Genomic DNA, 16,491 nt, shown 5'->3' with positions numbered 1-16,491 from the left:
ATAAATACATAAATAATAATAATAATAATAATAATAATAATAATAATAATAATAATAGAAGAAGACCAAATAAAAGATGGGAAGAAGGGATTAACTTTCCAGGCATGGCAAGGAAAAGAATAGAAACAAATGGAAACATCTGGGGAAGTTTTAACCAGCAGTGGTGATGATATATAGGTTATTTATTTGCCAGCAGGTTAATGAATGTTGTTTTTCAAGTGTTATACAAATTCATTAATCTATTAATAGTATTACACTGTAGGCCCTACACCTGCTCATTAAAATACAATTATCGCTATAAGGGTGTGATGTCACTGTGCAATATGTACTTGATAAATACTTAAGGTATGATTTTAAAAGCTTTACGCATTAGAAAGTAAATGGCGATGACAACACAGAGCAGCAGTAATATAATCCTTTCCCATCACAGCAGTTGAAATGTAGGACAGCAGCAGCGGGCAGATTACCGCAGTCTCCAGCTGCTGCCCGCTGACGTCACCGCCCGCCTCGATTGGCTCCCTGTCGGAGTCAGGGGTGAAAGGGAAAAGCTCATTTCAACATGGCCGCCCCCATCGGTGACATGTTTTCGTTCTGTGCGGATCCTGGCAAAGTTGGTAGCTCAGTTGAGGTCCGATTCATCGATAAAGTCAAGGTGGGTGATTCAGGGGGTATTAATACGCTGGGTTGAGAGGCAGCCGCTGTAGTTTAGTGGCGGGAGTCTGGGTCCTGTTGTCCGGCGCTGCGGCAGGGCGTCACGCCGGCTGCAGCTGCTGAAGAGCGGCAGGGCTGCGACCACGGGCCGGTGCATCCGACACACGACTGAGGTAGCAGGACGCATCTCATTTTACACCAACATCCATCACTGCAAGATCTGCTTTGATCCGGTGAAAAGCTCGAGCAGTGAGGCTGTGTATGGTACAGGGGAGCATGTCCCACGGAGCAACTTTGACAGTATTTTAAATATACAGTTACACCACTGAGCTCTGAATTGAGTGATATCTTCTTTTCGACCACTTTTCTTAAATACGAAGTACATTGCAACATGGGTTACTACAATTCGTAGCGACATACACATATATTCATGGTTTCCTAATGGATGCACATCTAATAAAAAGAGTTCAATATTTCAATAAAAAATCCTGGACATCTGACAAATCTAGATTTCCCATAATTGGCCTCAAGGTAGATCACTATTTGCTGCAACTTGTGTTTTTTCTATTGACAGTAGACGTCTCTCTCTCAGTACTGTACAGGTAACTGAATTCATGCAGTGACCAATTTTAGCCTATTTATTCACTATATTTTCGACTGGCTAGCCTTTTTGTATAATGGTTTCTATGTCCATGTCTCGTTTATGTTTTTTTGTTTTTGATCAGCAAATGCATTCATGTTGTTTTCTACAATAACAGTGTGTGTTTAGCACGATTAGATGGTCCCTTTGGAAATCTTAAAAACTGCATTACATGATTAAGTAGGACTTGGCGTGCATACAACCAATACTCTTAATCAATCACTATTGGAAGTGCAGATTTCTACAAAGCTGCAGTGCAATATCATAATGAAAACTATCCTGGATGCTAAATATTGTGAGTCAGGAAAGGTTATAGGACCAAAAGTAATAGCTATGCCATCCTGAAACCAGCCATGTCAAATATCCATGTCCAAACGACCAATACTGTGTTTTGCACACAAAACAATTATCTTAAGAGAGTATGTTCTAAACAAATTTAAAATAAGCCTCTGTGTGTTAAACATCACCGTAAAATCATTATAGGTTACAGTATTGATTACATGCCTAGACAGCTTATAATGCATATCTCAAGTTCAATGCCACACATGGGACCAATGCATCAGACTTTCACTTAAGCGCAGAGATTGAAGCCGGAAAGCAACATTGATAGAAAAGCTGAATGAAACTTCCCTTTGTTTTGTCTTCAGTTTCTGTGATTATAACATTGAATGATATGAAAGTTGTTGTTCTACCTGTACATGTAGCAGAGAATCAATATATTTGATATTACTCCTAAAAAGTGGATCAGACTGCTTTTTAATGGAACTCTTGCTGGCGTTGTTCTTAATGATAATAACAATAGACGATTAGACTGTATTAATGCTCACTCCACAGGCCCCGCTGAAACAGGATGGTAGTTAAATGGAATAGATCTGCAGCAGTGAGTCTGTTCTGTCATAATGACCTTCAGTGAATTTATGTAGAGAAGTTACCCAGGGGGCTCTTTCATTACTGCCTTCTAAAACACATCATATTCCTTCAAATGTGTTATTTGAGATGAGTCTTAAATGAAAAGCACAAATACTGCAAAATGGAAAACCCAAAACCTGTTCTTAAGCTATGGGAAAACATGCACTTATATAAAGGAAACAAACAACTCAGATTAAACACTAGCTCTACCTTGCTTTACATGTGCTCAGACTTATTTTAAAGTCCAGTGCTTACCCATACTTCTCTAATGTGTTGCTCTCTAAATTCTTTGGATTTACAGGTTTGTATTCCAAACTGCTCTAATGTGCAACAAAGATAAGAGTGTCAATTTTGAAATGAAATTGAAATGTTTCTAAATGTCTCTGTCGTCTGTAGCTTTCTCCATCTCCTGATTGTCTCATTTACCATTGGAAGTCAATTACAAGTTTGCATTCATTGAGGTTAGGAACACATAAACTGCACTCTTGCTCCTTGACTCCTGGCTAGAAAGGATATGCCGTTGATCGATCGAGCAGTTACACTTGCTGTATTAGCTCATGCATCCAGGAAATGTGTACAATTAATTAGCTTGACTATATAACATCCAGGCAGTTTTCTTAAACGATTAAGCAAAAAGGCTTTCTCTGAGCCTGTGTGTAATTGTTCATTCATTCCTTGTTTGAGACAGCAGGTTGTACTCAAGCCAAATAGTACATAATTGTGATGTTTTATGATTTACTTACAGGGAAAGGGACTGTTTGCCAAGAAAGCCATCCGCAAAGGAGAAACCATATTCGTGGAGCGCCCCCTGGTGTCTGCTCAGTTCCTGTGGAATGCTTTGTATAAATACAGAGGTGAGCCATTGCACAGGGAGCAGCTGTGTTGTAATTCCTGCAGTACAGTTTGTGCAATTATCAGTGGTGCAATAACAGTTTAAAACATGACTGTGCTTTTAGTTATGTCTTTTCCACATTTACTCTGTTGTTGAGTTTCCTTTTTCTTGCAAATAGTTCAAATATAAGTGAATTATACCTGGTCTGTTCACCCTCTCTGTCTGCCAGCCTGTGAGCACTGCCTGCGCTCTTTGGAGACAGCGGAGGAGAACGCAAGGCGGCTCAGTGGCAAGGCCGGTCTAATGCTGCCGTACCCCGAGCAATGCCGTGTCCGCCTAGACCTGCAACAGGCCTGCCCGCACTGCCAGGTACGTCCTGCCCGGCTGCCTTTCCTCACAATATCTTGCACCCGCACGTTGTTTTTATTCTGTGCCTCTTATTTACAGGCAAGCTTCAGCCATCCCTGTTTTGATCATGTAGTCAACCATTGAGTTATACAAGTCTCTCTCAGTCATCTCCACTGGTATTACTGGGAAATGTTCTTCCAGTAAAGGAGTTGAATTAAGTAGATATCTGAAATCAAATCCTGACGATACTGCAGCCAGGATTGGGGCACATACTCCTCAGCTGTAATCTCTCTCTTCCATCCCTACATCTCCAAAAGTGTACATTTATTTCTAATTGGACTAACTAATCATGCCTTTATTTGTGCACTGTGCCCTGTTGTAATTTTCTAGGTCAGTGTGTGTTTTGTTTACAGCCATGTACACCATTTAAACAAGCTATACAGCATATACCCAAGGGCCCTGTCAAAACCATACTTCTGCATGTTTTAATAGTCACAACAAACCTGACAGGAATAATTAAGAATAAAATGCAAAAGTTCGTTTTATAGTAATTTGGTTGTTTCATACATTAAGTATATGCAGTTGTATCATGTTAATTGCATGATGCCAATACTTATTTAAATTGATTGATTTGTTGATTATTGGTGAATATTCTGCATTATCCAGCTACTCACTTCTGTGCTTTCTAACAAATTGACATAACCTAATCTAAACTTAAATAACTATATAACCATACGTTTTCTTTCAACTATGGTTGACTAAATATTTATTAAAGTGGTTTAAAGTGTCCAACTTTCCCGTCTCTATTCTTAAACTTTAAATCAGTTGAAATTACAATATTATAAGAATAATAAATTGAGGTAAATCAAACAAGGTTTACAGATTAAATTGTAATGCAAATGTGATTTTATTAAATATTGTATAGGCCTATATATCATTTATATTGTTTCTTAAAGAAAACTTTTATCAATGCAGAAAACATGTTAAGCTCTTGACTGTCTATGAACTGACAACTGATAATCAACATCTTAAACTCTTAAACTGGGTAAGGACCTTTTAGGAACCAGCATATTTGTTTATTCTATAATTCTTGGACTGTATTTAGAGGTAGCAGTTTTCCTGTGGTTCTAGACATTTTAAATGTTTGTTTCCCCTGAACCCTGTTATTATGAGCACTGTGGGTAACGCTTACAATTTGCATAACTCAGTTTCTAAACCTACTTGTCCACAGCTGACCAAAACAAATGTATACAGAAGAACTCTGTAAAGATGTAAGCAGTGTGTAAAAGGTTGTAGCCTTCTACAATTAAAAAAAAACAGTTTTTTAGACTCTTAAACTTCCTGTTTTGTTCAGCTGGCCTTTGATAGCCTAACCCTTCTCCTTCTCAGATGTTATGTTTGTTCATGCTATACTTGCTTGCATTGATTTAATATTTAGAACTGGAACAAAGCATTTGTTTTCATTGCAGGTGATGTACTGCAGCACTGAGTGTCGGAAAGCGGCTTTCGAGCAGTACCACCAGGTTCTGTGTCTGGGTCCATCCAGGGATGACCAGGAGCACCCCCTCAATAAGGTGCAGGAGGCCTGGCGGTGAGTGGGGTAGCAAGGCACCGGGGTTGCTGGAAATAAAGCGGGGGAGGGGAGGTTTGCAGCACCCTGGGGTTCCCCATTAAATATAATAATACATCAACGGATCTGTTTGCTCTGAAACCACAAACGCTATAGCTTATATTTAATGCACAGACTAATTGCTACTATGGGAATTTGAAAAGCGTAAATTGAGATATTTTTACTTTATCTTGGGTCAGCGGTTTAACTGTCCGTAAGGGAATACATAGTAATATGCAAAGAGGTTCAGCTCTGGGGTTCATGAAAAATAACAAGCTTTTGTGTGGCATACGTATTAAGGAACATCTGTTTGAACACCTAGAATAAACTATCTCCAGGTAGTTTAATATCATTTCTCTTTTTATAATGAAGATATATTCATATGCTTTTAATATCAGACATTCAGGCTTGCATTCGGAGGAAGACTTTATTACATTTTTGTGTTATTCTAGACAGGGTGTCAGAAGAGCATTTGAAGATGTCTAATGATCTGTTATTTTCGTCAGTGCATGTACAGTGAGGGGAAAAAAGTATTTGATCCCCTGCTGATTTTGTACGTTTGCCCACTGACAAAGAAATGATCAGTCTATAATTTTAATGGTAGGTGTATTTTAACAGTGAGAGACAGAATAACAGCAAAAAAATCCAGAAAAACGCATTTCAAAAGTTATACATTGATTTGCATGATAATGAGGGAATAAGTATTTGATCCCCTATCAATCAGCAACATTTCTGGCTCCCAGGTGTCTTTTATACAGGTAACGAGCTGAGATTAGGAGCACTCTCTTAAAGGGACCTCGTTACCTGTATAAAAGACACCTGTCCACAGAAGCAATCAATCAATCAGATTCCAAACTCTTCACCATGGCCAAGACCAAAGAGCTGTCCAAGGATGTCAGGGACAAGATTGTAGACCTACACAAGGCTGGAATGGGCTACAAGACCATCACCAAGCAGCTTGGTGAGAAGGTGACAACAGTTGGTGCGATTATTCGCAAATGGAAGAAACACAAAATAACTGTCAGTCTCCCTCGGTCTGGGGCTCCATGCAAGATCTCACCTCGTGGAGTTTCAATGATCATGAGAACGGTGAGGAATCAGCCCAGAACTACACGGGAGGATCTTGTTAATGATCTCAAGGCAGCTGGGACCATAGTCACCAAGAAAACAATTGGTAACACACTACGCCGTGAAGGACTGAAATCCTGCAGCGCCCGCAAGGTCCCCCTGCTCAAGAAAGCACATGGACAGGCCCGTCTGAAGTTTGCCAATGAACATCTGAATGATTCAGAGGAGAACTGGGTGAAAGTGTTGTGGTCAGATGAGACCAAAATCGAGCTCTTTGGCATCAACTCAACTTGCCGTGTTTGGAGGAGGAGGAATGACCCCAAGAACACCATCCCCACCATCAAACATGGAGGTGGAAACATTATGCTTTGGGGGTGTTTTTCTGCTAAGGGGACAGGACAATTGCACCGCATCAAAGGGACGATGGACGAAGCCATGTACCGTCAAATCTTGGGTGAGAACCTCCTTCCCTCAGCCAGGGCATTGAAAATGGGTCGTGGATGGGTATTCCAGCATGACAATGACCCAAGACACACAGCCAAGGAAACAAAGGAGTGGCTCAAGAAGAAGCACATTAAGGTCCTGGAGTGTCCTAGCCAGTCTCCAGACCTTAATCCCATAGAAAATCTGTGGAGGGAGCTGAAGGTTCGAGTTGCCAAACGTCAGCCTCGAAACCTTAATGACTTGGAGAGGATCTGCAAAGAGGAGTGGGACAAAATCCCTCCTGAGATGTGTGCAAACCTGGTGGCCAAGTACAAGAAACGTCTGACCTCTGTGATTGCCAACAAGGGTTTTGCCACCAAGTACTAAGTCGAAGGGGTCAAATACTTATTTCCCTCATTAACATGCAAATCAATGTATAACTTTTGAAATGCGTTTTTCTGGATTTTTTTGTTATTCTGTCTCTCACTGTTAAAATACACTTACCATTAAAATTATAGACTGATCATTTCTTTGTCAGTGGGCAAACGTACAAAATCAGCAGGGGATCAAATACTTTTTTCCCCCACTGTAGTCTAGCGCTTGTTTCTTTCAGGGATTTTGTGCATAAACAGTCTACAAGTTTTGCCTTTCTGTGCAGCAGTACTCTGCAAATGTATAATATTTTCATTGTTTTAATTGAATAAGAGATCTGTAATCTGTCTTGCGAGCTGTAAGTGGAAGTGCCCCGTTTGTCTATGGAAGGAACTTCATTTCCTAATGGAAGCCATGTGCACAACTTCCTATTCTATTTTCTTTAATCTTCAGCAGGAAACTTTTTACCCTTCAGACCTGGCACCAGAGGAAGTGCGTGAATACAAAACATGTGCAAAGGCAACTTGTATTCATTTAAACGGACAATGAAATTTCTCTGGGATTGTGTTATTTCTGCACATGACCTACAGACCTGCAGGAGAGGCTATTGTGTATTAGCGCCGCTGTTGGATTTAGTTTGCATAGTGAGGCTTTTAACACACAGCCTCCGACAGTGATGACACATCAGGTGTTTGTTTGGCTAGAAGGCAGCCATCCAGAAATTAAAGTATTTCAGCAATTTCCTGACACGCTAAGGAACATTTCCCCTTTTCGCATCTTCTAGCATTACAATGGATTGTGATGCATTTCATTTGCAGGTGATTTTCTGCAACACTGCACACAGTGTGCTCTCCACCCGAGTCTTTGGGAAGGTGCCTTTGTCTTCTCTGACTGACGCTCTGTCTCCCTGTTTCCCAGAAACATGCATTACCCACCAGAGACCTCCAGCATTATGTTAATGGCAAGGATGGTTGCGACAGTTAAGCAGGTACAGCATTTTCAATTCTAACATTTTCCCCTACAGTTTTATGTTTGACTTAAATTAATTAAATAAATTAAAATGCATTTATTTATTGACTGTATTACATTAAATCAACATGCAGGGGAACAATCTTAAGCCTTAAGTTGACTGTGGATTCTGAATCACATAAGGTACAGAATTCTAGCTTTGTCTGCAGTGTTTTGAACACTGGTAGATTTATGCTTGATATTCAAAGGTAGAGCACAGTGAAAAGGCATGTCAAATTCAATTGAAGGCAGGACTAATGCCATATTTACTTAATTATTTCACATAAATGACTGCAATTCTTTAAATTCTTCAGGTGTGTGTTCCATTGTGCTCTTACCAACTGCTGATGTTTATATTTGTTTTGTCCTTTGGGAACTATTTCACAGAAAATCTGTTACCAAGTTAAGTAGTGGTTGTGTTAAATGTTATCTTGTGAGATTATTTATTTATTTTATTTTGTATAACGAAACAAAAATTAAGATTGTTCAGAACACAATCATTCTGCAATCATTCTTTTCAGGGGCAGTACTGCACACTTCTGTGTTTTGCCTTTCCCATTCAAACCAAGCTGAACTAGAAGGAGTAATTAAAGACTGTAAGGCCTGTAAGCCACTTGTGAAAATGAGAGTACCAAGGCATCAAAACCCTCAACAAGAAGACACTGTCTAAGAGTCGGGGAGAGCCATGATTCAAGCTGATCTGTGCTGAAGGGTTTCCTTTTGTTCCTCAGGCTCGGGACAAAGGCCACTGGCAGAGCCTCTTCTCTCAGTTCTGCAGCAGGACGGCTAATGAAGAGGACGAAATCGCTCACAAGCTCCTGGGAGAGAAGTTTCAGGTGAGGGTCTGTGTTCAGGACTTCAGAGATTCTTAAGAAGTCACACCACACCAAATTTCCTCCAGGATGCAGAAGGTACTCAGTGTAATTATAAATGCCTGTAGCCTGGACTAATGGAATCGAAAGGCATCTTCTGATCTGGATGCTTGTAGTGTAATAAGAACTTCAAAGAGCGATTTTCTTTTGTAATTATCCTGTTTCAAGCATCAATTTCTTTGCCTTTCCAATGGGAACATAACCCACAGGAAACAGTACTTTTTACAAACTGCTACTCTTCAAGTACTCTGAATAAAACAGCACTGCCTGAGGAGTCTAACAGTGATGTGCAGAAGGTGTGGACGGCTGGTTGTGAATTGTTGCTTTTTTTATGTCGGCTTGCTGATATTAAGTGTGGCTTTAGGTTGACCAGATATCACCCTGCAATCAGGTTTTTGTCTGGGAAAATTAAGAACAAACATCTGCACAAAAGCGGTAGGCATCCTTCAATGACTTGCAGGGTTACAAACTGAGCCTGTGTTCCTTGTGTGGTTTCAGCACAGGCACAACCTTAATTTACTGTGTAGCTGTGGTCCCTGGAATAATATAACCTGGAACTAACCCTAATCCTAACCTTAACCATCTCTGTAATGTTGTTTCGGGAATAATTGCCACACTGGAAAATCAGGTTATGCTTACCCTGTCCGTGGTGCTGAAAATGCATAACCTGAGTTTGCTTGCAGGTCAAAGTCAGACCATGACAGACCTGTCTGACCTGTTTTAATTTGTAAAATGATATTACATGCAAGATTCTATTCAATTTCTGTCCTGTGCCTGGCTTCATGCTTGCTTCCTCTGGGATCAGTTTAAGGCTAAGATGTTGAGTCTCAGGAGCTTAAGACAATAGCTGTGGTTAATGTAGGTCAGGGTGTCATCTATATTTCTCTGTGTCGGGGTTTCAGGGGCAGCTGGCATTGTTGCGGAACCATTTCACTACAGCACTTTACGACGAGCGTCTAAGCAAGGTGAGTGTGTCCTGGAAATGCCATTTAATATCGCTGGGGGTTGCATTCCAGACATGGAAGAGCCCAGTTCTTGGCAAGCATGTCTGGGAATTGAAAAAGTGTCTAATAATCACATTGACTGTTGCTGTTAATGGTCTTACAACTCAAAACTTGCAGAATCCAGCCTTGTCAGCTTTGTTTTTATCTTTTCTTGTTGTTGTTGTTATTTTAATCTACATCATCATTCTTTAATGAGAGCATTTTATCATTTGAGAGGAACTGACAACACTTTCTTGATAAGGAGGCATTTATAACATCTCACATTGTCAACTGCATTTCTTTATATACATTTATTTCCTTGCAATGCCTTATTAGCAAACGTATGCTTCGGCTTCTTCAGAACAAAGCTAAAATACTCCCCTGCCCCTCAGCTAACTATGACAGGGGAATAGCCATGTTTTTAAAGCTACAATTACATACTATCCTCACAATATGGTTTAAAAGTCTCCAAGATCTCAAAATACACTTTGGTTGCTTATTTTTTAGCTTGTTCTTAAATCATTGGAGCCTGTGGCCCGTAGTGGTTGTTTGCCCTCTCTGGAGCTTCATTTTAGCTGGCAGTAGGAAACCTGAAACTCTGGTTGCTTTGAAGTTCAAGTTCTCTGTCCCTGCTTTGAACATGCTCTTATATAACTGGTTTGTTACCAAAGCATATCAACACATTCTTGCAAATATATATCTTTTGAATTGTACATGTGAGCAGAGGCCTCAGTGGGAGTTGACGTTATTCTCGTCTGTGTGGTAGCTGCTCAGTTCCATGTCTCTTGTTCGTTCAGCCAGTTTCCTTTCTCTTGCAGTGGTTCACACCTGAAGGCTTCCGGTCACTCTTTGCCTTAGTGGGAACAAACGGCCAAGGCATCGGGACCAGGTAAGGACAGGAAAATCTCTGCTTTTGTTTTTCCCCCTCCACACAGTCTGTTCTACCAGTGCCTATATGTAAATGTGCAAACTAAATACCTCATTTGACTGTAAGACTTTTGCAAATTAACAATGGGGGTGCATCTAGTGTAAAGGAGAGAACAAAATGTCTTAATTAGGTCTTTGTTACTCATTACTCGGTATTTAATCAAATGGAACTGCTAATATGCCTTCTGTGTTGAGCAGCAAGGATGCTGATTATTGATGATGTTGAGCTGACAGACGACAAAATTAATGTACTCTGATAATACCTGAGAAAGTGACTGATGTCTGTGAAGAAAGACAACCTGCTTTTTTGGGATAGGCTTTAAGAGTTATTAATGGAGAGACTGCTGTACTAATTAAAATCTGTTCTTTGATTGAGAAGATGGTGCTTCAATCCTAGAGTGAATGTATGACTTTGTAGAAACCTTGCATATTAACAAGTAATACATAGTTAATAATGAGTTCATGTATTAATAACTAAATATAAAAAAAAAAAACACTTAATACATTTAATACCTGTGCCAAAATGTTTAGTCTTAAGTGGGATTGCTGTACAAGGTCATTAAGCAACCATATTCAATTTAGCAACAAAGTTTGATGTAAATGTTAATCTTTCAATTTTAAAAATGAAATTTCATCTGAAAGTTTGCCGTCTTCGTCTTTCCTTTGGTTTCTCAGTTCTCTCAGTCAGTGGGTCCACGGCTGTGATGCACTGGAGCTGCCTGCCCAACAGAGGGAGCAGTTGGATGCCTTCATTGACCAGCTATACAAGGACATAGAGAGAGGTCAGGATGCCTGCCAACCCACACGCAAGCAAATAAACCCACAGCTTAATATAGTATAGATTTACAGGCTGACCTTTGACCTTTATGATCAAATAATAAAGTGGCTTGTATTTTGAGCAGACCTTGAACTGGTGTTTATGAAGTGTAGAACTAACCTCCTATCTGTAAGCCTTGGTTGGCCATGTATTTCTAGAGCAGTTTGAGCTCTAAATTAAGCTACTCCTTTATACCTTATAAAAACAAACACGATCTGTTTACAGGGAATGTTATCTTTTAAAACTGTTTGCTGTCCAAGAGCTGTTGGCTTTCATAAACCAGACCCACAGGAAGCATGTAGTATATAGAGGAACATAAATGAAGCACAGATAATTACCGGTTCAATCTTTAAAGATTCCTGTTTGCCATTAAAAGCAGCATCATTAATGTGAAGAGTAGTGCATGGAGAAATGGGCTCTTTTGGGACTAATGGTTGATTTAGTTGAATGGGCTATTGTTTCGGAGGGGGTACAACAACTATTGCACTTTTGGTCTTTTCCAGAGACGGGTGATTTCCTGAACTGTGAGGGTTCTGGCCTGTTCCTGCTGCAAAGCTCTTGTAAGTGACCCTGTTACAGATGCTTCTGAGGTCAGCAAGTGTGACTCGGACAATCTACCTCCGAGCTTGGCCTTCTCTCCTTGTGTATCCCCCCCGTCTCGCATTGAACTTTTCTCCCTCGTGTAGTGTTTGACTTAGCAGGAACCTCAGATGCCCTAGTTTTTGTGGGCTTCATTATTTGGACCTGGATCAAACATTTGGGCTGACTACATGTGTTTTTCTTTGAGTCACCTGCTAATTACACTTGTGTTGACTGTACAACGTACACTTTGTTGGTTTTGTTTGACTGCTGCCTTGGAGGAGCCTGCTATTACCAGTATCAGTGCACAAATCATAGTGCCTTGTCTCTGAGTCCTGTAAGTCAAGGGCCCATTAAGCCAAGATAAAAGGCTTCTGCACAGACATTTTCTCTTTGGGATTACAGTGTTTGGTAGAAAGTGAGATATAAGTATGTCTTCTTCAAGGCACAGAATTTTGTCTCCTAGCCTTGATGTTCAAAGTAGACAGAATAGGATGGTGGTTGGAGCTGTGTGCTGTCCAAAATGGTTCTTCTGGGAGCGTCATGTTTAGCCAAGGCCTTTTGTTAATAAAACTATACATTTCAGACCGGTCACACCTACATTATGGTTTGACCTGACCTGAAGTATTACTTCTAGTCTGTATGATAGGTGTAAGAAAGTCTATATAAGAGATTTATATAAGAGCCCTTCATGATTTGAAGAACATGTGAATCCAAGAACCTCCCCAAGGTTTTTTTCAAGTGACAACATTACTTCTGTAGTCTGTACCCTGTTTAGGTTGTCCCTCAAAATATATAGTCTTTGTTTACCCTGCCTTGTTTACATTTCAGCTAAGAATCTACACATTGCATCGACAGCCAATGGCTTGAACAGAGGTCTGCTTGTATCTTCCCCCATGGAGTCATCTCAAAGGCTGCTCAGCCATAGCTTTTGCTCCCACCTCATGTTTTTTTGTGAATTCTCTTGTCTAGGCAACCACAGCTGCCTGCCCAATGCCGAGGCCTCATTCCCTGACAACAACTACCTGTTGCACATGACCGCCCTCTCTGATATCGCCCCTGGGGAGGTAAAGCAATCAGAATAATTGTGTGTGCATGTGTATGCGGGGCAGTTCATAGTCTGTATATAAACAAGTATATGTCTGTGTGTGTCAATGCTTTTGTAAGGACCTGCAGGCACAGCTAGATTGATGTGCTGTTCCATAATTTCTCCTAGTATAGAAAAATAAGTTAAAAGTGTAATAATTGGGGGTTTTCTCCTTTTTCAGGAAATCTCTATCAGCTACCTAGATTGCTGTCAAAGAGACCGGAGTCGGCACAGCCGCCACAAGATTCTCAGGTACAGAGAGCCCAGAGACCAAGACTGAAGCCCCATTTACAGTGTCTGCTGCTACTTCACTGAAAGGCTTTCGTGTTGAGGCACCGTTGGACTTTGTTTTTGGAAGCACAGCAAAGACATTCAAGTAAAGTGTTAAGGATTTCTCTCTAACCCACTGTTGTTCTCTTTTGTTGTCAGGGAGAACTACCTGTTTGTCTGCTCCTGTCCCAAGTGTCTCTCCCAGGCAGATGAGCTGGATGTAACCTCTGAGGAAGAGGAGGAGGAAGGCGAAGGGGAGGGCGAGACGGAGGGCGATGACCTGGAGGATGAGATGACAGACGTGTGACGGGCAGGTCGGCACACCAGCGCACACCACCGAAACGGCACCGAGTTGATGTTAGAACAGTGGAGGACAGCAGTGCCGACAGTGGGTCCGCTCTTCACATCCACAGAGCACACACGGGCTCACTCCACCTGCCTCATCCCTGACTGTCCTCTACAGCCTCTCACCGAATAAAACATTCATTAAAACTAGAACACATTTCACATCAGATTTTTTTTTTTTTTTTTAACTGTCGAATTTCTGTCCCTGTTATGTTTCTGCATATGAGATTCCAAAGAAAGAAGACCACTTTTTAAACAGATTTAAAATAAATAACACTCATTCATGGCATTTGTATTAACTTTCCACTCCTGGCGCTTTCAGGTAGTGTTCTTCAGTGGGCATGACACAAGTTAGAAATTATGCATTTCTCAAAAATGTTTTGTCTACCTACATTTGACTTCAGTTAACTTGAATGCATGACATGAAAACATATCCTGCAAGTTGTATGCCAATAGATTTTTCTTTACAGATTCTAGGTAAGTCTAGTGCTCTTGTCCCAAAGTCCAGTCTATTAGCATCTTATCAAGACTTACTTGCAGAGCATTTTCTATTAGACTGCTGTGTAAGCTAACCAGTATAATTCCTAAACTCCCCAAGCCTTTTTTTAATACTCTGTTACATGAAGTCCAGTACTATATGCAGATTGTTTAACAAATGTCTTGGCACTGTGTTCAACTTAATGACTATTAGATCTGTCTATCATTTCAATAGTTACAGGCAATAACTAAATAGCTATTACTTTAAGAGGCTGGGACCATTCACAGTGTAAATATATGCCAGCTGTTCATAGGACTGCCTGCAGTATATATCATTGCCAGTAACTCTTGACATAAAACAATTACTGTTTTACAAGCTGCATCCTCACAAGCTGAGAGTTATGTAGTGCAGCAGTATGCCTAGCACAGATGTCATATTTACTGGGGATATGAAGGCAGCTTTGTTTTCACGGCACTAGATGGCATTGCTGTAAAAGAGCGATTGACTTGCAGAGCTTCCGTAGTGTGTTTTTTTTGTAACTCCAAAGATCAGTAACAGTATGGAAATGCACATATGGTATATGTATACTTTTAAGACAGATCGATAACCCTTCCTAAAGGAGAAGGGCTGTTCACTCTCCCCTTTCCCAGACAGATCTACCACTTTCTAAACACAAGGAATGGCCTGTAATATTTATTCTTACTGCTTAATATATATACACTTTTTTTTTTTCTTTTTAAGATGCCAGCTACCATTTTCCCAAATGGGATGTATAATCAAAGACCTTATAACCAGATAGGTCATTCAAATACCCTTAATTCTTCCTCAAAGTGCATGCATCTCATTCAACCCAAATCGGAAACATCCGTTCCTCGTAGGATAACGGTAGTTTGTGACCCTCCCGTGGCAGTCCTTGCTTAGTCTGTTGGGAATGTTTCCAATCGCATGCAGATATAAGTGCGGAGTTAAATAAGTGTACCATACTGTTTCGCACTTGCAAAATTAGTGTTCCCCTGTAATTCGATTACATGGTGGAAAGTGAGTACCAGTATTTTTAAGCCTGAATTAATAAGTTCTAAATCGGTAATATTTTGACAGTGATTCTAGGTGTTACACACTTAAAAGATTTAAAAACTACCAGGTTGACTCTCCTGACAGTTTGTCCTTTTATGTATATGTGGAATATGGTAAGGATATGAAAACTAATTATGACCGGTGTTCACAAACTTATGGTCCTATCACACATAGATGCAACTGGATGTGTTTTGTTTGTAATGTTTGACTAATGGTGGGTTCTCTGGGGAACCCAGACTTGTGGCTGCGTTGTAGTTGTGCGTGTCTGATAGGTACAAGATACACAGAGTTTTCAGCTCTTTGGTCTTAAAATGTCCTGTAAAATAGCCACTTTGGTACCACAATCCTCTGTGGAGTCTTGATCTGAATCGTGAGGGAAATTCAGTCACCCGAATCCTTAATCCAAGTTTTAAAAGACTTTATTGATCAATAAACTATCATGAGGTTGTGCGTTTTCATATTACATACAGGTTAGCATGGGAAATGTTCCAAGTGATTATTTTGTAAATCAGTTAGGTTCCAAAATGTTTGAGCAATAGCCCACTAATGTCATTTGGTAATCTCCAATAAAATATCACTGGATTAAGTTGTCTGAGGTCTGTCTGTCTGTTTCCCTCTGACCAATCACTCACTCACTCACTCGCTGAAGACCTGGCTTAACCAACGGCAGAGTGTGTGGAGATAAATCCTGATGGAGAACACTAGAATATAATTTAGATATCACCAGGGGCAGAAAGACAGATGCCCCTCCCCAACAGGCACTCAAGTTATAGCTTTTCTATAGTGAGAAAAACAAAGCAAAATTACTTTTCAGACTTCTGCTGGTATGTAGCCTACAGTATTGATTTTGTTTGTAGCTCTTAAAACATATGCACATAACTATAAGGCACCTTGACAGACTGATAATGACACGCATCACTTCAACCCTTCAGTATTCCTCCCAGCAATAAACGAATACTTAAAATATCTTGAATGGATATTCAAGAAGTTAAATCCACCTTAAACTATTAAGTAAACACCTCCAGTGCAGGAACATGTATTTCTTCCCATTCTGTAGGGCAGGATCCCAATCTTCAATTTAAGAAGAGCAGTATCTGTATAGATAGGATTTGAAGCACATAACAGACACACGTACAGATGCATAAATACAGATCTGTGTAAGTACATATATATATTTCCTTTTCTACAAAAAACAAACA

General features: G+C 40.2%; 1 protein-coding gene across 1 annotated transcript; it reads left to right on the top strand.

The window, feature by feature from the left end:
- Window positions 1-533: 533 nt before the first annotated feature.
- smyd5 (SMYD family member 5) lies at window positions 534-14,029 on the top strand. Its single transcript, XM_066718355.1, has 13 exons — window positions 534-652; window positions 2,946-3,054; window positions 3,262-3,401; window positions 4,850-4,971; window positions 7,771-7,840; window positions 8,592-8,696; window positions 9,635-9,697; window positions 10,534-10,604; window positions 11,318-11,424; window positions 11,963-12,019; window positions 13,011-13,105; window positions 13,307-13,377; window positions 13,555-14,029. Exons 1-13 carry the CDS (start codon window positions 560-562, stop codon window positions 13,700-13,702), a joined length of 1,251 nt encoding a protein of 416 aa, XP_066574452.1. The 5' UTR covers window positions 534-559; the 3' UTR covers window positions 13,703-14,029.
- Window positions 14,030-16,491: the final 2,462 nt, after the last annotated feature.

This window comes from Amia ocellicauda, chromosome 12 (assembly GCF_036373705.1).
Source record: "Amia ocellicauda isolate fAmiCal2 chromosome 12, fAmiCal2.hap1, whole genome shotgun sequence".
Lineage (NCBI taxonomy): Eukaryota > Metazoa > Chordata > Actinopteri > Amiiformes > Amiidae > Amia > Amia ocellicauda.
This window is presented reverse-complemented; position numbering and strand designations above follow the sequence as displayed.